Source organism: Somniosus microcephalus, chromosome 6 (genome assembly GCF_052327205.1).
Source record: "Somniosus microcephalus isolate GS21.2 chromosome 6, FLI_Smic_1.0, whole genome shotgun sequence".
In the NCBI taxonomy this organism is placed as follows: Eukaryota; Metazoa; Chordata; class Chondrichthyes; order Squaliformes; family Somniosidae; genus Somniosus; species Somniosus microcephalus.
In genome coordinates, this window is record NC_140992.1 from 224,383,317 (window position 1) to 224,411,163 (window position 27,847).

Here is a 27,847-nt window from a genome sequence, read left to right on the forward strand (position 1 = left end):
GATAGAGTGCCACAAGATTAGGGTTCATGGGATTGGGGGTTGTGGTAAACCACTTTTATCGTTCACTATCGTTACACTATAGTTATCACTGTTATATCGTTACTCTATGGTTAGCACTGCTCACACTGTTGTATCACTATACGAGGTCGCCTCTTGTCACGCTGTTATACCTGGGCTGACCACTGCTGACTCCGCCCATGACTCCACCTACCTGCCCAGGTATAAAGGTAGTCGACTGGCTGGCATTCCTCCTTGTTGTATCCGATCACCCACGAGGGTGGGCTCTGTTATTTAGCCAATAAAAACCTATAGTTACTTTCTTAACTCGTCGCTTTTCATTGGATGAATTGATAGGTATATCAGGGGTAATATATTAGCATGGATTGAGGATTGGTTAATGCAGTTTCCGTGAGAAGCTACCAAGGGGTTCACAGACCCCTGGTTGAGAACCCCTGGCCTATAGGACATGTTTTGAGCGGCCTGCTGACCTCCCCAGCAGGTGTCCCCAGCCCCACACAGGATCTGAGGAACCTGAAATCGCCGCTTGGTCCCAGAGGTTCTTGGTCATCAGTCCGCCGTGTTGTCAAGGAGACACGTCCAGTCGCAGTGGGTTAGTAACTGACGAGAGGAGAAGCAAGAGCTGGTATGGCCCTCAACACCATCGGTCTCATCAGCACTCTATCAGCTCCAGTGACACTTTACCAACCTTAGTGACACTTCACCAACCTTAGTGATAGTCTACTAACTTCAGTGTAACTCTACCAACCTCACCAACAGTCTACTAACTTAAGCAGAACTCTAGCAACCTCGGAGACAGTCTCAACTTCAGTACCAGCAACAAGTTTCACATTAAGTAAAACAAAAATAATAAATATACATGTTTAATTGTATAACTCATTTTTAGTTAAAAAAAAACTTGTGTTGTGTTACGGGGTCCGTGAAATTTTTCTAACACGAGAGGGGGTCCTCAGAAGCAAAAAGGTTGAGAACCCCTGGATTAACGGACAGAAAACAGAGAGTAGGAATAAATGGGTCTTTTTTGGGATGGCAGGGTGTAATTAGTGGGGTGCCGCAAGGATCCATGCTTGGACCTCAGCTATTTACAATCTATATCAATGACTTTGATGAGGGGACTGAGTGTAATATATCCAAGTTTGCTGGCAGTACAAAGCTAGATGGGAAAGTAAGCTGTGAGGAGGATGCAAAGAGGCTGCAAAGCGATAGAGACTGGTTAAGTGATTGGGCAAGAAGGTGGCAGATGGAGTATAATGTGTGGAAGTGCGAAATTATCCACTTTGGTAGGGAGAATAGAGAAGCAGAATTTTTTTAAAAAGGTGAGAGACTATTAAATGTTGGTATTCAGAGGGATTTGGGGGTTCTTGTACACAAATCACAGAAAATTAACATGCAGGTACAGCAAGCAATTAGGAAGGCAAATAGTATGTTCGCCTTTATTGCAAGGGGGTTGGAGAATAAGAGTAAGGAAGTCTTGCTGCAATTATACAGGGCTTTGGTGAGATCACGCCTCGAGTACTGCGTACAATTTTGGTCTCCTTACCTAAGGAAGGATATACTTGCCTCTAGAGGTGGTGCAATGAAGGTTCACTAGATTGATTTGTGGGATAAGAATGTTGTCCTATGAGGTGAGATTGAGTAGAATAGGACTATTTTCTCTGGAGTTTAGAAGAATGAGAGGTGATCTCATTGAAATGTATAAAATTCTTAGAGGGCTTGACAAGGTAAATGCTGAGTGGCTGTTTCCACTGAGTAGTTGGAGAGTCGAGAACTAGGGCTCAGAGTCTCAGGTTAAGGGGTGGGCTGTTTAGGACTGAGATTAGGAGGACTTTCTTCACTCAGAGGGTTATGAATCTTTGGAATTCTCTACCCCAAAGGGCTGTGGAGGCTCAGTCGATGAGTGTTCAAGACTCAGATCGATAGATTTTTGGGCACTAAGTGAATCAAGGAATACGGGGATAGGGCAAGAAAGTGAAGTTGATGTAGCAGTTCAGTCATGATCTTATTGAATGGCAGAGCAGACTCGAGGCCGTATGGCCTACTTCTGCTCCTATTTCTTATGTTCTTATATCATGATATTTGAGCAGTGGATAAACATTCCAACCTTCTGGAACAATGTATTGCCTCCTGGAAGCAGGTTTATATGTCGCTTTGACCCGTGCTACTGTAATCTCTTCCTAGTACCTGGAAAAAGCCAGTAGCCAAAAGGTTAATGACTGCTGTAACCTTAACAGCCAAAGGCAGAGCAGTTGAAATCACTGAGGATCCCTCAAAAACTGGAGCCAGCAATGCACATATCTCAGTAATTACTTCCCTGGTGAACCTAAACCTCAGAGTGTACTGCTCCTCAGAAAAGGCCAGGTAATTCATTCTAGAATTGTACAGCCTTTCAAGTAAGGCTATCTACCTCCTGCCATAACAGTGTGACCATATCTCCGGTTTCTCCTCCAGACAGTTGTCTGGGATGTATGGCATCCAGCAATGCTGCATTTATTCTACTGACATTTTAAAACATGACTTATAGCTCTGGTGTTGCATCCTATTTCAAGTTTTAAAATATGCACAGTTACTTAAATTTAGTGTACAGTTTCTCTCCTTACCATCACTAAATTGGTGTTTCTAAATTGGTGTTTCTAGTTTATCAGCATAAGCCATTTGTCACTGTGTACAACTATGTCAGCTTTTGTCCAGGGGCTGTAATACAGGCCAAATATCCTTAATGCCAAGACTGAAATTTTGCTAGACTATAATTGGGCACTAAAATCACCAACATATTGATTTAATTTAATTTTTTTTCCTTTTATTATTTCCTCTCCAGTCCCTCTCCTGAAGACTCTAATTTTTTGCTGGAGTACAGTTTCACAGGCACTCCTTTCTCTCCAGTACCTTGCCCAAGTGACCATTCTTCATGCAGGAGCCTAGATAGTGAGTGTTGGCAAGGTATTCGGGGTGAGGTTGGGGGACGGGAGAGCTGATCCATCGTGTCGGGAGAATGAGCTATGAGGAAAGATTGTAGAAAAAGGCTCTCTACCTTTTAAAAAATGTGACTGAGATGTGACCTTATAGATGTATATGGTAGTAAAAGGTAGTACATGGCTGGTGGTGGGTGAGTGTTGGGTACCATGATGCTCAGTTGTAATATGGGGCAGGCCAGATGGACCAACTGATGTTTTCCTGTCTGTCATTTTCATATGTTCATATGCATCAGTAGCATTACTTAAAAATAATGAGGATAGGACAAGGAGACACAGGGTCAAATTAGGAAAAGAAAATTTAGGACTAATGTCAAAGTTCTATGTCACTCATATTGATCAATATATGGAGTGGATAGGAGAAATTAAGGCTCTAGAATCATTAAAAAAAAACATCTGGATGCTGAGAAAGGGACGGAAGACTGTAGAGTCTTTGGATTGATGAGCTCAGAAGGGCTGACTGGCCGCCTTCATCCCTATTTCTCTTGTCACAGCAAGCACGATCGTGATCCCAAAGTCCACATACATTTCCAACAGGAATTTCTGGATAATCATCAGGAATTGGAAACTTAGCTGATTTTCTCTAACCCAGGGGTGCTTTAAGGGGTCCTATTTCTTATGTTCTTAGTTCTTAAGGCCAATTGTCATGTCCCAAGCACTGCCCTGGCTGAGACGAGATAATTCAACACAGATTGGGGATTCAATCTGGAACCTTCCTGCTCTATAGAGCTCAGACACTCGATGCTTTAGCAAGTAGCCATTGGCCAGTTCTATACAGGAAACTTTGGTTTATCCGGAGGTTAACTGTCCGGAATGCTCGAGCCACCGGCAAAAATCAGGAGCTGTTTCGTTAGGGTTTTTTTTCTTTTCGTTGCTTTTTTTTCACCAGTCAGGCTCTGCAAGGTCTCGCTGAAGCTGTTGCTAAGCTACAGAGACGCTTGCAAGGTACGGCCGACTGTTTAGAAGCTGTTGGCAACAGGGTTTGTTGCCAGATACGGAGCCAAAAGCTCTGTATGTTTCAACATTAGCGCTGGTTTGTCCGGCAGTTTTGATGGGACGGCAACAGCTCGGTCCCGTCGGTGCCGGATATCACAAAGTTTCCTGTATTTAAAAAAAAAAAAAAAAAAATGTAGAATGCAATAAGCTAAGAATTTAATCAGCTATTGCACATTAGTATTCCTTTTAGAATTTGAGATTATGACCTAAAATTTCACAGAAGTATAGAATTAAATTGTTAAAATGCCAGCTAGTAGATTAAGAAGCACTGTAAAGTGTAGCGATGATTGTTTTTCAGTTTGGATTGAGTAAAATGTGGATGGCCCAAAGCTCAACTTTTGGACTTCTTGATTGGTTTGGATATCTGAAGCTGAGATTGACCTTTTAAAAAATCTGAAAAAACTGGCTTTAATAATCTAAAGTGAAATATGAAGACTTTAAGGCTTATCCCTCAAATAGCAATATGTGATTACGACTAATTGATTGGATTGTAGAGCAATAATACAATGTAGCAAGATTTGAGTATTGTTTTAATTGGGCCTCTGTAGGCTTAAAGTAATAGACAATATTTTGACACTTACTGGAGTAATATAAATCAGTGTTTTCCCAAACTGTAGTGCAGTCATGACACTTTAGGAAATGATTTAACTTCAACTTCATAATGCTCATGAAACTTAGCTCAGGTCACATTAGCATTATTTTAATTTTTTTTATTCCACATTTCATTTGTTGAGCTAGCTTTATCAAATTGGTTAGATTTGACTGCTAACTCCCACTTCTTGCTACACTGCTTGATTATATTTTTTTAATCGGGGAGGTTGGGCAAGGAAATTTGTGTTTTTTTTTAAGTAGGGGGTAGAATAATAAATATGGAATCGGCTTGATGGGCTGAATGACCTTTCTCATTCTGAACTTCTCTAGTTTGTATGTTCATAATGAAGGTTGTGTTGCCTGCCCGGTAAAGACATCTCCTCGCGGCTGGAGGAGAACTTTGAGGGGGAGGATCCAGTTGTCGTGGTCCACGTAGGAACCAACGACATAGGTAGAACTAGGAATGAGGTTCTGCTGAGGGAGTTTGAGGAGCTAGGATCCAAATTAAAAAGCAGAACCTCAAAGGTGGTAATCTCTGGATTGTTACCTGAGCCACGCGCAAATTGGCATAGGGACAAATAGATGAGAGGTTTAAATGCGTGGCTCAAAGAGTGGTGTGGGAGGAAGGGGTTTCAGTTCACGGGACACTGGTACCAGTACTGGGGAAAGAGGGAGCTGTTCCGTTGGGGCGGGCTCTACTTAAACTGGCCTGGTGAACCGAATAACTAGGGCAGTAGACAGGGCTTTAAACTAATGAAGGGGAGGGAGGATTCAGGAAAGAGTAAATTTAAAAGCAGCTGGAGAAATGTCAAGGCTCTAGAGCAGAGTAGAGTTTTGGGTAAAAATAAGCAGAGTGAGTCAGGAAGGGACGGGGAGAGTAACGGGTAATAAGGCATCAGTGACTAAGGTGACATCAGGGAAAAATAGAAATTAGTCAAAGCTAAAGGCACTATATCTGAATGCGTGAAGCATTTGCAACAAAATAGATGAATTAATAGCGCAGGTAGAAATTAACAGGTTTGATCTAATAGCCATAACTGAGACGTGGTTGCAAAGTCGCCAAGGTTGGGAACTAAATATTCCAGGATACTTAACTTTTAGAAGAGATAGGCAAAATGGAAAAGGAGGAGGGGTAGCCCTGATGATGGATGGGATAAAGACAGTAGAGAAAAAGGATCTTGGCTCCGAAAATCAAGAAGTAGAATCGGTTTCGGTGGAGCGAAGAAAAAGCAGGGGGCAGAAAACATTGGTGGGAGTTGTTTATAGGCCCCCAAACAGTAGTTGTAATGTAGGGCAGAGTATAAATCAGGAAATTAAAGGCTCATGTAACGAGGGTAATACAATAATCATGGTGGACTTTAATCTACATATAGACTGGGCAAACCAAATTTGCAGTAATAGTGTGGAGGACGAATTCATGGAATGTATGCAAGATAGTATTCTAGTTCAGTATGTTGCGGAACCAACTAGGGAAGAGGCTATTTTAGATCTAGAATTGTGCAATGAGAAAGGGTTACCTTGTAGTAAAGGAGCCTTTAGGGAAGAGTGACCATAGTATGATAGAATTTTATATTGGGACTTTGAAAGTGATTTAGTTAAATCTGAAACTAGGGTCTTAAATCGAAACAAAGCAAACTACATAGGCATGAGGGGTGAGTTGGCTCAGGTAGATTGGGAAAGTACATTAAAAGGTATGACGGTAGAGAAGCAATGGCTAGCATTTGAAGAATTAATACATAATTTACAACAAATATACATTCCTTTTAAGGCACAAAAACCCCACAGGAAAAGTGGCCCAACTGTGGCTAACGAGAAGTTAAAGATAGTATTAGATCAAAGGAAGAGGCTTATAATGTTGCCAAAAAGCGTAGTAAGGCTGAAGATTGGGAGGATTTTAGAATTCAGCAAAGGAGGACAAAGAAATTGATAAAGAAAGGGAAAATAGAATATGAGAGTAAACTAGCGAGAGACATAAAAACAGACTAAAAGCTTCTATTGGCATGTAAAAAGGAAAAGATTAGCGAAAGTAAATGTGGGTCTCTTACAGGCTGAGACAGGCAAATTTATAATGGGGAATAAGGAAATGGCAGAGAAATTAAACAAATATTTTGTGTCTGTCTTCACGGAAGAAGATGCAAAAAAACTCTACGGAAATAGTGGAGAACCAAGGGTCTAGTGAGAATGAGGAAGTGAAAGAAATTAGTATTATTAAAAAAATAGTACTGGAGAAATTAATGGGACTGAAAGCCGATAAACCCCCAGGACCTGATGGCCTACATCCCAGGGTTTTGAAACAGGTGGCTATAGAGATAGTGGATGCATTGGTTGTCATTTTCCAAAATTCCATAGATTCGAGAACGGTTCCTGCGGATTAGAAGGTAGCAAATGTAACCCCACTATTTAAGAAAGGAGGGAAAGAGGAAACGGGGAACTACAGACCAGTTAGCCTGACATCAGTAGTAGGGAAAATGCTAGAATCTATTATTAAGGACGTGGTAACAGGGCACTTAGAAAATAATAATAGGATTGGGCAGAATCAACACGGATTTATGAAAGGGAAATCATGTTTGACGAATCTGTTAGAGTTTTTTGAGGTTGTAACAAGCAGAATAGATGAGGGGGAACCAGTGGGTGTTGTGTATTTGGATATTCAGAAGGCATTCGATAAGGTGCCACACAAGAGGTTATTAAACAAAATTAGGGCTTTTGGGATTGGGGGTACTATACCAGCATGGATTGAGGATTGGTTAACGGACAGAAAACAGTAGGAATAAACAGATCATTTTTGGGTTGGCAGGCTGTAACTAGTGGGGTACTGCAAGGATCAGTGCTTGGGCTTCAGCTATTCACAATCTATATCAATGATTTGGGTGAGGGGACCAAATGTAATATCCAAGTTTGCTGATGATACAAAACTGGGTGGGAATGTAAGTTGTGAGGAGGATGCAAAGAGGCTTCAAGGGGATATAGACAGGCTATGTGAGTGGGCAAGAACACGGCAAATGGAATATAATGTGGAGAAATGTGAAGTTATCCACTTTGGTAGGAAAAATAGAAAAGCAGAGTATTTTTTTAAATGGTGAGAGATTGGGAACTGTTCAGAGGGACCTGGTTGTCCTTGTACAAGAATCACTGAAAGTTAATGCAGCTACAGCAAGCAATTAGGAAAGCAAATGGTATGTTGGTCTTTATTACAAGAGGATTTGAGTATGAGTAAAGACATCTTACTGCAATTACATAGGGCCCTGGTGAGACCACACCTGGAGTATTGTGTACAGTTTTGGTCTCCTTACCAAAGGAAGGATATACTTGCCATAGAGGGAGTGCAATGAAGGTTCATGAGACTGATTCCTGGGATGGGGAGATTGTCCTATGAGGAAAGATTGAGTAGACTAGGCCTATATTCTCTAGAATTTAGAAGAATGAGAAGTGATCTCATTGAAACATACAAAATTCTTACAGGACTTGACAGGGAGGATGTTTCCCATGGAGTCTAGAACCAGGGGTCACAGTCTCAGAATAAGGGCTGTGGTGGCTCAGTCGTTGAGTATATTTAAGACAGAGATCGGTAGATTTTTGGATATTAAGGGAATCAAGGGGTATGGGGATTGTGCAGGAAAGTGGAGTTGAGGTAGAAGATCAGCCATGATCTTGTTGAGTGGCAGAGCATGCTCGAGGGGCCAAATGGCCTACTGCTCCTATTTCTTATGTTCTAATTGATGAGGCGGCTCTTGTACTTGTGGCTGTATAGAGTACTACTTCATGAGGTGGGCATTCCTCAGTTTACTGTTTTTTGCATTGTTATACTGTATGGACCTTATTACAAATGTGATTGAAATCCACCATTTATGTTGTGAATCGTATTCCAGGGCACCATCGGCAACACAAGAACAACTATGGTAGATCCCAGTGTATTGGGAGCTGAAACAAGTAGAAGCTGTTTGTTGTAATGAAAGCAGACTGAGAAGTCTTGTCCCACAGCTTTAGTTTAGAGAAAGACTGACTTTCAAAAAAATGTGCATGCATTAAAGAACTGCACAGAAGTCAGGAGCAGATTAGTTCACCACCATTGAATTCTGTCTAGTTATTCCGTACACATGCTGATCTGCAGCATGGTTTTATTTTCAGAAGAGGGAACAAATTCAAAGCTAAAATGCTGCACAACTGACCCAGCCAACAAATTGTAGGACATGTGATACAATTAGGATGTTATCCTGAGGACTGAGTTGCAAATCTATAGCTCTCACAACAAATCACTTGACATATTACAACCAATTACATGGCATCGGCATGGGGTTCAGAGCAGCATGGTAATCGATCATATAGTTGTGAATAGCTTGGCACTTCCTTTGCTTTCCAATTGTGTAGAGGGCAAGGCATTCAGCCAGAAGAAGGATATTGATGACTGTGAAGCCTATGTAACTTCCAATAGGGTGGACTTGATGACGAATGATGTGGCTAATAATCTTCTTGCCTCTGCAGCCGGAGTCATAAACAAATTGAAGATGGGGCCTGCTTAGCTGTTCAAGCTCTAAACAGGGACCTGTTAAGCAAATTGCAAAAAGATGAAAATCTTTTACGTAGAAACAAAAGGCCTTTAAAGCAAATTTTGAATTATCTTTGGAGCAGTCGAGCTGTTGAGGGTAGATTATGATGCAATTCTCTTCTTAGGCGGAACCGAGGATGACTTGCTTCCACATTAAAAATGAGTTCGCAGGTGACTGATGAGTCTAATGCAGGACCTACCATCTCTGTCACAGGTGGGGCAGATGGTGGTTGAAGGGGCGGGTGGGTGGGGTGCTTTGGTTGACGTGCGTTCCTCGCGCTGCTTGCGCTTGGCTTCCGCTTGCTCCCGTCGAAGAGACTCGAGGTGTTTGGCGCCTTTCCGGTCAATGCATCATGAGGCATAGAGGGTGATGAGGGAGATGCAGCAGGGTCAATGAGTTACATCATCTGTGGAGGCTCTCAATTACACAAAAATAATCCCAAATAATTTTTCTTTTGGTTAAACTATGTCAATTATGGGTGAAAGGGTTCCCTTAGGTTAGTGGCAATGCCTAAAACATCTGGTGCACTTCAACAAACATATGAGGGCACCATTGAGACCCAGAGAGAGGATTATAATGTGATAGCTGTTGGACCATAGCAGTAAACCATTTGTATGAAAGTTGGAAAAGCCAGTGCAATGTACTGAACAGATAAGAAGTCTTAATGAACCAGTTCAGTGGGAGGTGGTGCACTTGGGTCACCTGGCAGATGTGAACGGTATCTATGGAGTATTTCTAAAAGCGGTTCCAGCGTGAGGATGGAGAACGGCAGTGGTTTTGGAGATCAGCGCCGTGAACTGCCAAATTGTCTTGGGGCTTCTGTTCTGAGGCTAGGAAGCAAGATTTTGTTTGAGGCATGCATAACATTAGTGTTGCAGAGTACAATATAGTTTCAATATGCGAGATGTAGGGTCCTAGTGAGACCAGAAACTACTATGAAATCGAATGGTGGTTCTTTGGGTTGTACAGTAGTGACATTTGTATTGAATAATCCAAGGTATAATTGAAAAAAGAAACAGCAGAGAGATTTTGTTATTGTCATGAATTGTGACTTTTTATATAAGATTACAGAAGGTGTAAAGAGAAACTTTTTTTTATATTGTTTTTGTGATTTTCATAAGGATTTTGACCTAGTGTCTCGTGCAGCCCTCATGAAGAAGCTTAAAGCTATGTGAGTACGTGACCAAATCTTTGATTTTACTTAGCTTGTGTACTTCAGCGGTGAAGTTTCATGTTCGGTTAGCTGGGTGACTCAATGAGCCTAACAAAAGTGAAATGAGGCAAGGTTGTCCACTATCATTCATTTTTTCAGTATTGTCTTTATAATATGTTGGAAAAAGATCATAAGTTCAGAGAAGGTTGACTAGGTTGATTCCTGAGATGAAGGGGTTGACTTATGAAGTAAGGTTGAGCCTATACTCACTGGAGTTTAGAAGAATGAGAGGTGATCTTATTGAAACATATAAGATTCTGAGGGAGCTCGACAGGGTAGATGCAGGGAGGATGATTCCCATGGCTGGGGAGTCTAGAATAAGGGGTCGCCCATTTAAGACGGAGATGAGGAGGAATTTCTCCTCTGAGGGTCGTGAATCTTTGGAATTCTTTACCCCAGAGAGCTGTGGAAGCTGAGTCATTGAATATATTCAAGGCTGAGATAGACAGATTTTTGAGCAACAGTGGCGTCGAGGGTTATGGGGAGCCGGCAGGAAAGTGGAGTTGAGGCCAAAATCGGATCAGACATGATCTCATTAAATGGCGGAGCAGGCTCGAGGGGCCGAATGGCCTGCTCCTGCTCCTATTTCTTATGTTCATAAGGGATTGTCTCAGAATGTCTGTTACAGGTATTTTTGAAAGAAATGTGTTTTTTTTTGCACAGAATGTATTGTTTGCTCATTCACCTGGGGAGCTGCTGCATCCTGACATCTTGAACAACGGGTTAATCAGTGGGATGTAAAGCCGGACGCCCCAAGTGAAATGTTATAGCTCTGTATACTTAAAAGTATCTTGAGAGTATTGTTTGGAAGATCTAAGGGAGTATGCCTTCTTCTATTGGTGGAATCACCATTCGATGGTAGTAATGCACTTGCATGTTTTACAGTGAATTGTGCTGCATGACATGACTCCAATTGTTGATTTTTCTTTTGGGTTCTGGTGGATGCCAACTTTAACTGGGATATAGTTCTTTGGAATTGTGCTCAGAAGAACAAAAGAATGCTTTTCTCTTTTTGTTTCACTTCAGTGACAAAAATGTCCCCATGCAGATTCAGCTTATGGCATACAAGATGTGCAGTCAAACAATTCTCCTTCATGGTCAGAGCTTCGAGGCATTCAAGGTAAAGGCTTTCTTTGGCCCATGTGTGAGACTTGGTCGGAGCTGATGATGGACAGACTGAAATCTGAGGGCTAGCAAAAAGTAATCTTGGGATCCCTTTACAGAATTCCTAGAGTCCAGGGCCTCGAGGTAAAAACATTGCCTCGAAGCAAATTACAATTTTCCTTGGGGTGGGAAGGAGGGACAAGGTAAGTTGAGTCTTTTGGGGGTTGAATTGACCGAAAACGACATGCCTGTAAAAGGAGATTGGAACATGGACGGAAGAGCCAAATATCAGAGGAGAGGTGAGAGCAGCTGTTATCAACATCAAAGTAGTGTTTGAATGAATGTAGCACCAAAGAGCTCTATCAAAATATAGGTCAGTGGGAGACAAAGGGAACACCCTTGACTAGTTGAAGCCAATCATCACAGTTCTAGGATGTTGCTTTTGGAGATCCTTGGGGCAGCATCCTCGACCCAACTATCTTCAGCTGCTTTATTAATGACCATCCCTCTGCCAGAATATTAGATGTGGGGCTATACGTTGACTATTCCACAGTGTTCAGCTCCCTTCATAGTTCCTCCAATAAGGAAGTAGCTCATGCAAGCCTATGACCAGACTTAGACAACATTTAGGCTTGAGCAGACAAATGGCAAGTAACATGTACACTACAGGTGCCAGGGAGTGGCGGCCTCCATCAAGAAAATTGTCAACCACCTCCCCTTGACCTTCAACGGCACTGCCATTGCTGCCTTCACCCATTGTTAATGTATTAGGGGTCACCATTGACCAGAAGCATAACCAGCCATAGCAGCAACTTCGCTAGACTGGCTACTCTGCAACAAATGACTCTTCTCCTGACCCTTCAAAGCGCCTACAGCATATACAAGGCTCAAGTCATGAGTGTGATTGAATATTCGCCAGTCACTTGGTTGAGTACAATAACGCTCAAAAAGCAAGACACCATCCAGGACAGAGCAGCTTGCTTGTTCAAGCCCCTGCTACTAAACTTAATTTTCATCCCCTCTATCACTAGTATACTGTGGTTGAAGTATGCACTATCTACAAGGTGCATTACAGGAACTCTCAAGGTTACTGCGACAGCACCTCCCAACCCTGCCATCTCTGCAGCTGAGAAGGGCACAGGTAGCCATGTCATAGGAACACCATCACCAAGTTGCACACCATCCTATCTTGGACACATATTGCCATTCTTTCATAATTGCTGGATCAAAATCCTGGAATTCCCTACCTAACACCATCACCACAAGGACTGCAGTGATTCAAGGCGAATGCCCACCTTCAGGGCAACTAGGGAGGGCAATAAATGTGGTCTTGTCATTGTTGTCCACATTCTGTGAACAAAATATATATAAAAAATCCATCTCTCTCTGGCAGAAATGATGATCCAATACCTGAGCCTGATACATCTACAGAACTCTGGGACATTATTGACTCATTTGTCGAACCAAGAGGGGGTAGGCCTTTCAGTTGGGACCTTTCAGTGATCCTTCCCACTCTGCTCCAGATAACCCTACAAACAGGGAATGGGAAGCTTACCAGTGCTTTGTGCTGATAAGCTACACAGTTTTAGTAGGTTAAATTAGGAGCATTTGGGGGTTGAAATCCTTGGCTCTTGCCTATCTGCAGCAAGGTTCTCGGCTTGGGGAAGTGGGGTTTGTTGTTAGTGGGCAAGTGGAAACGAAGTGTGGATTTCTCAGTAATTTGCTTTGGAGACTCTAAAGAAAGAACTTGCATTTATGTAGTGCTTTATCACGTCCTCAGGATGTCCCAAAGCACTTTACAACCAATGGATTACTTCTGACGTGTTATATAGACAAACACAGCAGGTAGTTTTCAGACAGCAGCGGCCATTAATTTCCAGATAATCTATTTTTGATAATGGTGGAGGAAGGAATGTTGGCCAGGACACCGGGAGAACTCCTTGCTCTTGCTTGAATAGTGTGCTACATCGTCCTGAGCAGACAGACGGGGCTGAAGTTTAATGTCTTATCTGAAAACAGTGTAGCACTCCCTCAGTACTGCACTGAAGTTTCAGCCTAGATTAAGCATGGTGTTATGTTTCTGTGTGTGTCACACACCTGGCAGATTAAAAACAAATGTTACAACCGAACATTCTCAATAGGAAGCTTTCTGGATGTTTTTTTAAACTGGGAAACCTCCCTGCTGTTCGGCCATAGCTTCTTTTCTAATGGTACAGAAAAGAAAGAATATGACTGTCTATTAAGAGAAAAATACTTAAACAGCAAAACTTTTTCCATTCTCAGCAGCAGATTGGTGACCATGCCAGAATGAGGACTGAGTTTATGAATGAAGTACTGAAATATAACATTGCTTAAAAACTAAATGAAGGCAGGCTGCTCCTTTAACTGCTAACACTGGGGTTACACTCCTGTTTCTAGGCTGAAGCATTCCAGTACTTAAGCTGACAAGTTTTTGACTTTTAGATTTATCTTCTACTATTAAGATTAAAAATTTCTATTTTTTTCAAGCTGTGTTGAGAAAAGTATTGCATGCATTTGCCATGGTTACAAAAATTAGGAAATTATGATTCCGAATGAAGGGCTGAAAATAGCAAACCCACTATTGGCTTCATTTAGCTGGCAAAACAAACCCGTTACTTGACCGTTTGTTCTGTGGTAATTTTACTGATCTGATTAGACTCCAGATATTTATGTCTTTGCTGTATAAGGTACCATAGAAGCATCAGTAGCTAAACTCCTGCTTCATTTTGCGAGCAAATTGTTTGCTTAGATCTTGGTGCATTTAGGTAAATATGTTCATATATATGGTTAACCATTAAAAGGCAAAAGAACCAAAGGCAATGTAAGAAAAGGATAGAGAACTGGTTGGCGGACAGAAAGCAAAGAGTTGGAATAAACGGGTCGTTTTCCGAGTGGCAGGCAGTGACTAGTGGGGTACCGCAAGGATCGGTCCTAGGACCCCAGCTGCTCACAATATATATTAATGATCTGGACGAGGGAATTGGATGTAATATCTCCAAATTTGCAGACGACACAAAGCTGGGTGGGAGGGTAAGCTGTGAGGAGGATGTCGTGAAACTCCAGTAGGATTTGGACAGGTTGGGTGATTGGGCAGAAACATGGCAAATGCACTATAATGTGGATAAATGTGAGGTTATCCACTTTGGTGGCAAAAACAGGAAGGCAGATTATTATTTGAATGGCAATAGATTGGGAGAAGGGGAAGTGCAAAGAGACCTGGGTGTTCTTGTGCACCAGTCGCTGAAGGTAAGCATGCAGTTGCAGCAGGCGGTTAAGAAGGCAAATGGTGTGTTGGCCTTCGTAGCAAGAGGGTTCGAGTACAAGAACAAGGATGTCTTGCTGCAGTTGTACAGGGCCTTGGTGAGACCACACTGAGTATTGTGTGCAGTTTTGGTCGCCTTACCTGAGGAAGGACGTTCTTGCCATGGAAGGAGTGCAGCGAAGATTCACCAGGCTGTTACCTGGGATGGCAGGAATGACGTATGAGGAGAGATTGTGTCGATTGGGCTTATACTCACTGGAGTTTAGAAGATTGAGAGGGGATCTCATCGAAACCTATAAAATTCTGTCAGGCCTGGACAGACTAGATGCAGGAAGGATGTTTCTGATGGCCAGGGAGTCCAGAACCAGGGGTCATAGTCTAAGGATAAGGGGTAAGCCATTTAGGACTGAAATGAGGAGGAATTTCTTCACCCAGAGAGTGGTGAACCTGTGGAATTCTCTGCCACAGAGGGCGGTGGAGGCCAGTTCATTAAGTATATTCAAGAAAGAGTTGGATATATTTCTTAAGGCTAAAGGGATCAAGGGATATGAGGAGAAGGCAGGGACAGGGTACTGAATTTGGATGATCAGCCATGATCTCATTGAATGGCGGAGCAGGCTCGAAGGGCCGAATGGCCTACTCCTGCTCCTATCTTCTATGTTTCTATGTTTTTTACGCAGCGAGTGGTTAAGACTTGGAATGCACTTCCTGAAAGGGTGGTGGAGGCTGACTCAATCTGATCTTTCAAAAGGGAGTTGGATAAGTATTTGAAGGAAAAACATTTGCAGGGCTATGGGAAAAGGGCAGGGGAGTGGGACTAGCTGAGAGTCGGCACGGGCTTGACGGGCCGAATGGCTGCCTTCTGTGCTGTAACCATTCTATGATTATGGGGATTAGTATTTTAAATGTAAAGTATTTAACCCTAATATTTGTCCCACAGCTAGGTTTGAAACCAAGCACAGAGCCAAGAAATAACCAGCAACTGAAGCGTCTGCCATAGTGTCAAGGAATTTTGCCATTTGAGTGACGCAGATGGGAATCAGATATGTTGTGCTGATGTAGAAGGATCCTGGTGGAATATGCCCACTAGTGGTATTCAGTTCCGTACAGTTACTCTGCACAAATGCTGATTTTAAGGACTGGTAATTTATTCAAAACTGTGTGCCTGGGAAGCTTTAGCTTGGTCTGCAGTTAGGGTCAGTAGTTTATGGCTTGGGATATGTCCATTATAGTATATTGCCCTGTGATTTCCGAGTTGGGTCAATATCTTGCAACTCCGTACTCTGATAGTAAATCCCACCCTAGATCTCTTTTTATATGGGAAACATGTCTGCTCTGAGTCAGCAGACACTGCAGGAAGCGGGAGGAAAGTTAGTTACAATTTACATTTGCCCATTACATGGTTCAGGAAATTTGGCAGAGAATTGCTGTTGAGAAACTAATTAGATCATAAGAACATAAGAAATAGGAGCAGGAGTAGGCCATTTGGCCCCTCAAGCCTGCTCCGCCATTTAATGAGATCATGGCTGATCTGATCTTGGGCTCAGCTCCATTTCCCTGCCCGCTCCCCATAACCCTTCACTCCCTTATTGTTCAAAAATCTGTCTATCTCCACCTTGAATATATTCAATGACCCAGCCTCCACAGCTCTCTGTGGGGCAGAGAATTCCACAGATTTACGACCCTCTGAGAGAAGAAAGTCCTCCTCATCTCGGTTTTAAATGGGCGACCCCCTTTATTCTGAAACTTTGCCCCCTAGTTCTAGATTCCCCCATGAGGGGAAACATATCTGCATCTACCCTGTCAAGCCCCCTCTGAATCTTATATGTTTCAATAAGATCACCTCTCATTCTTCTAAACTCCAGTGAGCGTAGGCTCAACCTTACTTCATAAGTCAACCCCTTCATCTCAGGAATCAACCTTGTAAACATTCTCTGAACTGCCTCCAAAGCAAGTATATCCTTAAATAAGGAGACCAAAACTGTACGCAGTACTCCAAGTGTGGTCTCACCAATACCCTGTACAGTTGCAGCAGGACTTCCCTGCTTTTACACTCCAACCCCCTTGCAATAAAGGCCAACATTCCATTTGCCTTCCCAATTACTTGCTGTACCTGCATGCTAACTTTTTGTGTTTCATGCACAAGGAACCCAGGTCCCTCTACTGCAGCATTTTGTAATCTCTCTCCATTTAAATAATAATTTGCTTTTTTACTTACCAAAGTAGATAACCTCACACTTTCCCACATTATACAGGAGACTTTGGTTTATCCGGCGGTTGTATGTCCGGAAACCTCGATCTACCGGCAGAAATCAGGAGCCGTCTGTTAGGTTGTTTTTCTTCTCGTGGCTTTTTTTCCCCCAACAGTCAGGCTTTGGAAAGTCTCTCTGAAGCTGTTGCTAAGCTACAGAGACGCTTCCAAGGTACAGGCCGACTGTTTGAAGCTGTTGCTAAGCAACAGTGTTTGTTGTCAGATGAAAATCTCCGTATGCTTCAACATTAACTTTGTATGTCTGGCAGATTTGATAGATCGGCAACAGCTCGGTCCCGTCGCTGCCGGATATAACAAAGTTTCCTGTACTCCAACTGCCAAATGTTTGCCCACTCACTTAGCCTGTCTATATCCCTTTGCAGATTCTTTGGCCCTGATTTTCTGCCAGCCGTCGGGTGGCTTTTCAGGCGGGCGGGGGCTGAAAATCACCGAAATAGGGGGTCCCCCCCCCCCCCCCCCGCCTGATTCCCCGTCCGACTTTCGGACTGCCGTTTCTCCGCGAGCCGATTCAGCCCCGCCCGCTGCTGGGGGGACTGGCCGTCGGGACCCTAATCAGCAATTATTGGCATGGTTAATGCCATTTTAGGGTGCCCTTGCGATTTTCAGGGGTTCCCCACGCTAAACACGCCTGCGGGGAACCCCGTTGATGAAACCGCTTGCCGGCTTGCTTGCTCTCAGCTGCAGGTCATTTGGGAAAGCTGCGATTTAAAGGGACAGCATTTGTATGTTGAAGGACCTTGTTGTTGCAGGTTTGGGGCTACTTCTTCAAGGCTTAGGCACAGCTGTGGAAGGTTGGAGCCTCACACACTTTTCCAATGTGATCTCCTGGGAAGCTCCTCTCGCCACCCTCACTCAGCGCTTCCTCAGCGGAGGCATCTACGAGAAGCATGGGACGCCTTTTCTTCCTTCCCTTCTTGCCATTAGAGGATCTCCAGCAGCAGAGGCGGCAGCAGGATGAACACCAGGAGCACCAGGCTGCTGCTCACTCACCTGAAGCTGCACAGACCAGAAGGGGCCAGCGCTTGGAAGTGGCTTGAGAGCACCTTGCTGCACTTTAGGGGGCCATGGGGACCCGTATCTGCACTGGCAGCCCTACTCAGAAGGACTTCCATGAAGGTGACAACACTACTCTATGTCCCGAAGGTCCCCCCGAAGTGTGAGTGTCTGCGCTGGTGCTGGGTGCGCTTACTTCTGCTGACGCTGCGCCCTCAGAGGTTGGAGCTTCCTCTGAGGAGTCTGGCTGCACAGCCTCTTCCTCCTCCACAATGGGGACGGGGGCTCTGGATGGTCCTGTGAGGGAGTAGAGGAAGGAGTTAGAGATATGATGCTAAGGTTACATGCACATTCGAGTTGACATCTGCTGACACCTGCATCCATGCAGCCTTGGTCTCAGTAGGAGGCCTCTTCCTGCCTGACCTAGGGAAGAGGACCTCCCTGTGGGCCCTAACCCCATCCAATAATGCCTGCAGTGAAGCTTCGTCGAATTTGGAGGCAGCTCGGGGTCTGGCACTGGCCACAGCTGCTGCAGGCTCCTCTGCCATCCTGTATGGTTCATTTGGAAGCCAACAGAGGAAGCAATGCTTGCTGTGGACCTTGAAAGCACCACGAATACTGTGGGGCTTCCTGGCTGGAAATGGTCAATTAGCAAGGCTGCTCACACGCTGGAAATTCAGAACCCCACATTCGGGGAATCCGACCATTTCCCCCACAATCCACAAAATCGAGCCCTTTGTGTCCTCTTCACAACTTGCTTTCCCACCTATCTTTGCACCATCAGCAAATTTGGCTACATTACACTCGGTCCCTTCATCCAAGTCATTAATATAGATTGTAAATAGTTGAGGCCCCAGCACTGATCCCTGTGGCACCCCACTAGTTACCGTTTGCCAACCAGAAAATGACCTATTTATCCCGGCTCTTTGTTTTCTGTTAGTTAGCCAATCCTCTATCCATGCTAATCTATTACCCCCAACCCCGTGAGCTCTTATCTTGTGCAGTAACCTTTTATGTGGCACTTTATCGAATGCCTTCTGGAAATCCAAATACACCACATCCACTGGTTCCCCTTTATCCACCCTGCTCGTTACATCCTCAAAGAACTTCAGCAAATGTATCAAACATGATTTCCCTTTCATAAAACCATGCTGACTCTGCTTGACTGTATTATGATTTTCTAAATGTCCTGCTACTGCTTCTTTAATAATGGACTCCAGCATTTTTCCAATGACAGATGTTAGGCTAACTGCTCTATAGTTTCCTGCTTTCTGTCTCCCTCCCTTCTTAAATAGGGGCGTTAAATTTGCGGTTTTCCAATCTGCTGGGACCTCTCCAGAATCCAGGGAATTTTGGTAGATTGTAATCAATGCATCCACTATCTCTGCAGCCACTTCTTTTAAGACCCTAGGATGCAGGCCATCAGGTCCAGGGGACTTGTCCACCTTTAGTCCCATTATTTTACCGAGTACTTTTTCTTTAGTGATAGTGATTGTTTTAAGTCCCCCCCTCTCTCTAGCCCCTTGATTATGTATTATTGGGATGGTAGTAGTGTCTTCTACCGTGAAGACTGATACAAAATATTTGTTCAGTCTCTGCCATTTCCCTGTTCCCCATTATTAATTCCCCAGTCTCATCCTCTAAGGGACCAATGTTTACTTTAGCTACTCTCTTCCTTTTTTATATACCTGTAGAAGCTCTTACTATCTGTTTTAATGTTTCTTGCTAGTTTACTCTCTCAATCCATCTTCTCTCTTTTTATTAAATACTCATTAAATAGGTTATAATTCCTGCATATACAGTTTTAATGTCTTAATCTATATTTATCTATATCTATCCATATATGCATAAATGTCTTGTGTGCTTTGTTCATTAGATTTCCTGTGTTACACTTGGCTGTCACAAAGTAACTCATGCAAATTACTGTGTCAGATTTGCACTTGATTGGCTGAATTTCCTTGTTTATAAAACAGTGATAAATCACAACTGAACAGGCATGGAACATACCAATCAACACATAGCAAGTGCGAATGAAAACTACCAATAAGCAATTTCAAAACAACTTCCCAAAAGAATTGACAGCGAGCAGCAGCTTCCAATAGCAAGGAGCAGAACCTGAATCAATGACATTGCTGCAAATGCTTTTTGATAATCCTTTTGGCTGACATCTTGATTTCTGCACTAAGCTGAGGACTTAATAATGCTATAAATAAGTGTTGTAACATCATAATAACATAAATTACAAAATTTACAAGAAAATGATTAAACTGAATTAAACAATGGCCCAGAACTTGCTGAAGTGTGGGGCATCTCGGGGTGAACATTGTGAGTTGGATTTTTTTCCCTCATCCTTCAGCTCCAATTAATTTTGCGTCGCAAATTGCAGGACATGCAAATTGATAAAGGCGTGACGAAGTCAACGGGGCATGTGGGACCTTGGTGAACGATGGGGCCAATAGTCTATCTCCTTAACCAATGTAATTTAAGGATTTGAATGGTTAACAAAGCTCTGAAGTAACGGCTTAAACATCTAGGGCTAGATTTTCAGTATAGACAGTTTTGGGGCGCTAACCTTAGCGCCCGCCCGAGGTTAGCGCCCGCCCCAAAGTAGCGCCCCGTTGCCGGAAATTCAGTGGCTTCGCCCTAAGAGGTTGGTGGAGCGCTAAAAGAGGCGTTCCACTCCTATCTTTAGGCGCTAAGCCGGCGGTCCAGAGGGATAGCGCCCAGGCGGGGCGCAGCGCACGGCAGACACTCTGGTGCCAGTAAGCTCTTAAAGGGGAAGGGGGTGTATGTGCTTTTTTCAAAGGCAGAGTCTGGGGGAAACGAGGAGGTGGTGGTGGTGGTGGTGGTAAATACACCGTTCACAACAGCACACTGGATCCCTCCACACAACACATGCAGACTGCCTGTTATAGTGCAGGAGGAGTGCCCTTTAATTTGCGCTCCCCAGGGGTGTGTTGCGTTCCATTTTACAAACGCTCTGGACGCCAGCCGCACAATGGGGCGGTCCGACTGAAGTTTGGATTCGGGGCGGCCAAAGGGCGTTGCACGAGGATGTGACGTCATTTTCTGCGCGCGCATCCGGGCGGGCGCTAAACTTTGCGCCGGCGCTAACGGGCAACTTAATTTGGGGCGGGGCGCAAACTGCGCTGCGCCCGGGCGCTACACGCATAGCGCCCGAAAATCACTGCTCTTAAGGCGCTAACTGCTGGCGCAAGCAACTGAAAATCTAGCCCCTAATATTTAAATGAAGTTTATTAAAATATCACCAAATCACAACCCTTTGGAACAAGACACATAAACATATGAATAAGATAGCCTCCTACTCAGGGTTCAGGTTGCTTTTTAATTCATAATGTTCAGGAATCAAAGGCAGTTGTTGCCTAAACGTGAAAGCTATATATTTTATAGCAATTCACAACCAATCAAATTTGATGATCTTGCCCTTTGCCAGCCAATTATTAGCCAGTGACATTCGCACCTAGTAAAGCACTTTCCTACCTGTGCTCTTTGTTTCCTTTCAGTTCTATCATTTTGTTATGTTGCCTAATGTATTTTTTTCTCTGTGAAGGATTTACTATAAATTCCCCAGTTTAACTTGCGTCCTGGTTGCCTGCTTTATGTGGCATGTGTAGAACAATTATTATTAATTGCTAACTAATTTCAAAGTGGAAGGCCATTGGAAACATAAATGACCTCAATAGCAGGGTCCTTACGCCATGAAATAGCAGCCCTAACTTTCTGTGGTGCGTTTAATTCGTTTTTACAGTGCAAATGCAGCAATCTTTTAATCTCATTGGGAGATTGATGGCATGTTTTTGCAAGGCTAATGGCAAATTGTCCAGCAATTTTTGGTGATTTGCAACTCTCAGCGTATCTCTTCCTCGCTACAATTTGCTGGGCTTTTTACGCATTATTAACGGTGAGTGCTGTGAACTCGTAGCAAATCTAGGCCTATAGCCTTTTGTGTATTTAAGATGTGTCTAAGAATATTTTCTTTCGAAGCCCAGTGTTTCTCTGAGGAGTCTAGGACTTGAGCTTCTGGGTCTTTCCAGAGTCATTGCTTTTAGCTAAGTAAGGCTTCCTTCTACAATTCCCAGCATGAATCTGCCTAGAGCTCCAAGACTGACTATTCATCCATCTATCTATCTAAAAAACACCAACTGCACTATTGCTTACAAACTCGCTTCTAAATTATTTTGTGGCAATGTGTACCACTCCCCCAGCTGATCCTAGTTACACCAAGTTATAATATGTTGTGATTAAAGTGCTAATTATTTCATTAATAGAAGGCACGAAAATGTCATCATCAGATACTTGTCTTGTAATGTCACCATCTAAAAGTCCATCCTTATCAAATAAAAATGAAAAATTTTCCTTCACTTTTCCAAAATATAATCTTGCTTGTGCATGTACTAGGTGTCAGAAAGGTGCTATTATCAGCTATGTTCTTCAGAAATTAAACTGCTGTACTCACTACAAAAAACCTAAAGGACGATCATTATTGTTCTGAGAATTAAAGAGCCTGGAAGAGTTAAACATAATTTTGTCATAATATCATGTGCAAGCAATGCTATTACATTTACATGACAGAAATCATACTGTCATGTGGATTTGGAAACCGATTGGGGAGAAAGCTTTCCTAGCAACTCATGGTGATAATGTTACTTTACATGCTGTATTTATGTGATCTTGCCTGGCTGGTGATCGTTTTCCCAATTTACGAACAACTTGCACATTGAAAACTGTTGTTACTTAGCTCAATACAAACAAAACCATTTATAGGTTGCAGCAAGGATGGGACAGCAGTCCCGAAAAATATTTGCTTTGGTTGCTGGATTTTTACAACAAAGTATACACTTTGAGGGATTGTAAGCATTAAAAGTAATTCAATTTTAATGTTGAATATAAGAGATTGCTCTCATATCTTGTGTAGCCCTGGAAATATTGCTAAAAGACCAACATATAAGCTCTAATTATATTAATAAATCAGAATGAAAATGTAGTGGTGAATTTAAAAGCGTGTTTCAGCTTATTAACATATAAAATTGCATGTTTATCAATTCACATTACTTGTGAATTGAAGAATTTCTTAAGTTTTTTTTATTTTGTGGAACAACCATAGATCTTGCTGTAGTTATTGTTTATTGACAGTGTTGTTGAAAATTAAGCCCATTGAAAGTTCTCACACATATGGTGTTCTTGGCATTTGATACAATCGGCTGTCAAAATCAGACAAACGACAGCTCAGAAAGGTCATAAAGGTCAGAGCTCCAGGAGGTCAAAAGCAGATAACAATGTGAAACTTGGAAAGACACCTCATCATGTTGGTCTAAAGCACAGCGAGATTTTATAATTTTATATGTGAGTTGAAGTAGATTTTAGTACAAATTGCTCCATTGCTATGTAATATTTCAATAATGTTTAATGAGTTGAATGCCCATTCCTTTTGTTAATTTTCATAGTCAAGCAAGCTTCCCTTTTGCTAAAATTCAACTTCCTTCTGATATTTCAGTGGATATATGTTTTAATGTTTTTACTCATAGGAATCATCAGAAAACATCATCTTATTGGTCCCATAAATGAGGTGCAGTCATTTACGGGGCCAACTAAATGAATTTTGTTGTATGATTTTAGAAATGTTTTAGTAGGTTAGTATTTTGACTTTATAATAAGACAAACTTATTGTATGCCTATAGTAAGCCCAGCAAGTCTGGTTATAGAACTGCTGCAATAAAATATGAATTTCCCTGAAACCGTGTTGCAATTACAGTACTTGTGCCCATGCAATCTCAATGTAAAATACACACAAAAGAAGTTTGTCATTTTTTTTTCTTTATCCTGGTTGTTTGAGGGAGTGATGGGCTCGAATTTGAATGAGTCAAAAATGAGAATGCAAATTTAAAGAAAATAAAGCTGGTTTTCTATGATGCGTGTAAGGTTTGACAATATTATGTTTATCCATGTGTTCGATATTAGCTATTGTGAAAAATCCTATATGCTATTTTTCTTCAAGTTACTTCTATTTACCCATTTTATTAGAAATAATTGAGATATCCATTACTCAGACTGCAGTTAGCTGTTACTGATGTAGCAGTGGTATCATTTTTGCTATTTTTTTCTCAAACATGCTATTCCATTATTTTTATATGTATTTACTAATAAATATTTATTGTCTTAACCTTTCCACACCACAGTTATTCACATTTATAGTATACTCTGCTTCATCAGCAGGAGCCTCAGGAGGAGACCAGGAGTATGATACCAAGGACGGACAACTGTTGGAAGACAGACACAGCATGACCAGTCAGGAAGAGAGAAACGAAGATGATGAAGACATGGAAGATGAATCAATTTACACCTGTGATAATTGTCAGCAGGACTTTGATTCACTGGCTGACTTGACTGAACATAGGGCACATCGCTGTCCTGGAGGTAATGTTAAATTAGCTCTGCATTCTGGCTAGGGTAGACTGGGTAATTGGGTACAACTGATTAGAAACTATTTTATTCAGATTCAAATAAAAATGTTTTATTTTAGGGGTTTAATGTAAGATTTTGTTAATTATGAAATATTGGATTTTACCTTCATCATGGGGATTGTCATATCTACATGAAAGCGTTACGTGCAAGGTCTTTAAATAGAATATGCTAATTATGAACAGCGAAGATTATAGATGGCCATATGGTGTAGAATACAATAGGAAGTGACCTGTAAAAGTTTATTAAGTACTCTTCTTGAACCCCAAATGAAAATTAAATTGCTTGGCCACTTAATGGGTATTTTTTCTAATTCCACTGCTCAGAAATGTGGTCATTTACTCCAGTGAACATAAAATTTGTCTACCATGGGTATTATATTTTTAGTAAATAATGAGTTAGTACATGGCCTGCATAATGTGAAATGCTCTAATATATTTAAAGGTAAGCTCAAAAATAGCTAACTGTACCAGTGGTGAATTCAAGGAGTTCTTGCTTTCATTGTCCTAAGAAAGACTGTCATATGTGGCACTCAACTTGTGAGCTTTTAGCACTTGTGAAATAATTCCCATAGCACACTACCACTGTTGCAGTGACCTGTATATGACAGTGTGATGAGCTTTTGATGTACTATCCAACTAACAACAACTTTCCTGCTGAACATCAGGCTACAATATTCCTTAGAGCTGTTCTTAATTTGAGGGCCAAGTCATATGGAATGTCATTTATGGCAGACAACTGGCTTAGCCATTCATCGCCAGATCTGGCTGGACCACATAAAGCACTACCAGGTCCTGCTCTCTTCTGCCAAAACTACTCACTATTCCAGGATCATCCTGGAATGCAAAGGTAACCGTCGGCTTTTCTTCTCCACTACAAAGGGGCTTGTTAAACCCCTCTCCCCTGCCCGCTCCACCCTCTTCTTCAATATCAAGTGCAAGGAGCTCATGAAATTCTTTGTCACTAAGATGGAGACCACCTGTTCAGCTACCTCTGCCGCTTCCCTCTCTTCCCCTAGCTCACCAAGCCAAATTTCCCTAAGGTTCTTCCCTGCTCAAGCTCTGAGCTCATATTTTTCTCTAGTTTCTCTCCTATCTCCCCTCATGCCCTCTCCGAGCTCAACTTGTCCATGAGGCCCACCTCCTACTCCTTGGCCCCCATGTTAGCTGATATTGTTAATGGTTCCCTCTCCTCGGGTACTGTCTCCCTTCCCATCAAATCTGCCGTCATCATCCCCCCCTCCCCGCCTCTCAATAAACCCACACTTGACCACTCTGTCCTTGCAGACAACCAGCCCATCTCCAACCTTACTTTCCTCTCAAGTCCTTGAACGTGTTGTTGCCTCCCAAATCCATTCCCATCTTTCCCGCAACTCCATGTTTGAACCTCTTCAAGTTTCACCCCGTCACAGCAATGAAACGGCCCCATAAAAGTTACAAATGACATCCTATGTGACAGACCGTAGTAAACTATCCCTCCTTATCCTTCTTGATTTGTCTGCAGCCTTTGACATGGTTGACCACACCATTCTCCTCCAACACCTCTCTTCCATCATCCAGCTGGGTGGGACTGCCCTCGCTTGGTTCTGTTACTATCTATCCAGAGCCAGAGCAACACCTGCAATGGCTTCTCTTCCCAGTCCCTCTGCATTACCTCTAGAATCCCCAATGATCTATCCTTGGCCCCCTCCTAGTTCTCATCTACATGCTGCCCCTCAGCGACTTAATTCAAAAGCACAATGTTGGGCTCCACATGTACACCGACGACACCCAGCTCGACCTCACCACTACCTCTCTTGACCCCTCCACTACCTCTGATTTGTCACGCTGCTTGTCCAGTGCTGGATGAGGAGAAATTTCCTCCTCCTAAATATTGGGAAGACCAAAGCGATTGTCTTCGGTCCCCACCACAAATTTCGCTCCCTAGCCACTGACTCCATCCCTCTCCCTGGCAACTGTCTAAGGCTGAAGCAGACCGCTCGCAACCTTGGCGCCCTTTTTGACCCTGAAGTGAGCTTCCAACCCCAAATCCGCTCTGTCACCAAGACCACCTACTTTCACCTGTGTAACATCGCCCGTCTCCTTACCTGCCTCTGCTCATCTGCTGCTGAAACCCTCATCCATGCCATTGTTACCTCCTAGACTATTCCAATGCTCTCCTAGCCAGCCTCGCACCTTCTGTAAACTTCAGTTTATCCAAAACTCTGCTGCCCGTATCCTAACTCGCACAAAGTCCCGTTCACCCATCACCCCTGAGCTTGCTGACCTACATTGGCTCCCGGTCCAGCAACGCCTCATCTAGGTTTTCAAATTCTTCCATAGCATCTCCCCTCCCTATCTCTGTAACCTCTTCCAGCCTTACAATCCCCGAGATCTCTGCGTTCCTCCAATTCTGGCCACTTGCACATTCCTGATTTTAATTGCTGCACAATTGGCGCCATGCTTTCTGTTGCCTCGACCCTAACCTCTGGAATTCCTTCTCTAAACTTCTCCACCTCTCGTCCTTTCAGATGCTCCTTAAAACCTACCTTTTTGACCAAGCTTTTGATCTGTCCTAATATCTCCTTATGTGGCTCGGTGTCAAATTTTGTTTGATAATGCTCCTGTGAAGTGCCTTGGGATGCTTTATTACGTCAAAGGTGCGATATAAATGCCAGTTGTTGTTGTATTGGCTACAGAAGTTCAAATGGGAAACTAATTGTGCAATTCTTGTATTTAAAAAAAAAGGTGGAAAAATTGAGGTCTACGGAGAAATTTATTAATTTGAACTTAGTAAGTGGGATGATCTAGAACCAGGGAATGAGAGGAATTAAATAACACTTCTGGTTTCTTGTAAGTCTCAAATACGATAAAATGAATGTCATTTTCGAAGAATTCTTTTCCATTGAAATCAATATGAAATGAAGCCTCGTCAGTTGCAGTGTGCTGGTGGTGTGATGAAACCACGAGAACAGAACAGTCATGTATTGGGGTACTGAGGTGAGAGTGGGGGATGGTAGTGATTCACTGCTGGAGCTGTAACTTATCACCTTATTGAGATTTATGTCTGACAAAATCTGGTATACTCCAGTTTTGAACAAATTGATTAGCTCATAACTAGAATATCGGGATGAATAACTTTTCAGAGTTAAACACGCACTATGTTTGCAGTGTACGCTATGGTAAACTTTGTTTCTTTTTAGGTGAGGCAAAGTCATTACCTTTATTAGAAGCAGAGCCATATTGGGTTATATAACCAGAGTTGCCCTTAGGAATTTTGTTAGTGACTGCGGAACACTAAATTGCAAATTGCCATAAATCAGACTGGCAGTGTCTGTACCCAGCATTATACATTTTCTGTTCAAAATGTGTGGTAAAGCTTTGAAAATGGATGGAGTGCTTA

The 27,847-nt window shown here is 42.7% G+C and overlaps 1 protein-coding gene across 6 annotated transcripts in view; it reads left to right on the forward strand.

Annotated features, from left to right (window-relative positions):
• The window catches only part of znf423 (zinc finger protein 423), a 358,819-nt gene that overhangs the window by 103,765 nt on the left and 227,207 nt on the right, over nucleotides 1–27,847 (forward strand). For 4 of the 6 annotated variants that reach the window (XM_085991483.1, XM_085991487.1, XM_085991484.1 and 1 more), the window contains one exon: nucleotides 24,218–24,421. In XM_085991483.1, coding sequence (XP_085847609.1) covers nucleotides 24,218–24,421 — 204 coding nt within the window. The remainder of the gene's footprint in view (nucleotides 1–24,217; nucleotides 24,422–27,847) is intronic. The other 2 variants (XM_085991485.1, XM_085991486.1) reach the window with 2 other exon arrangements.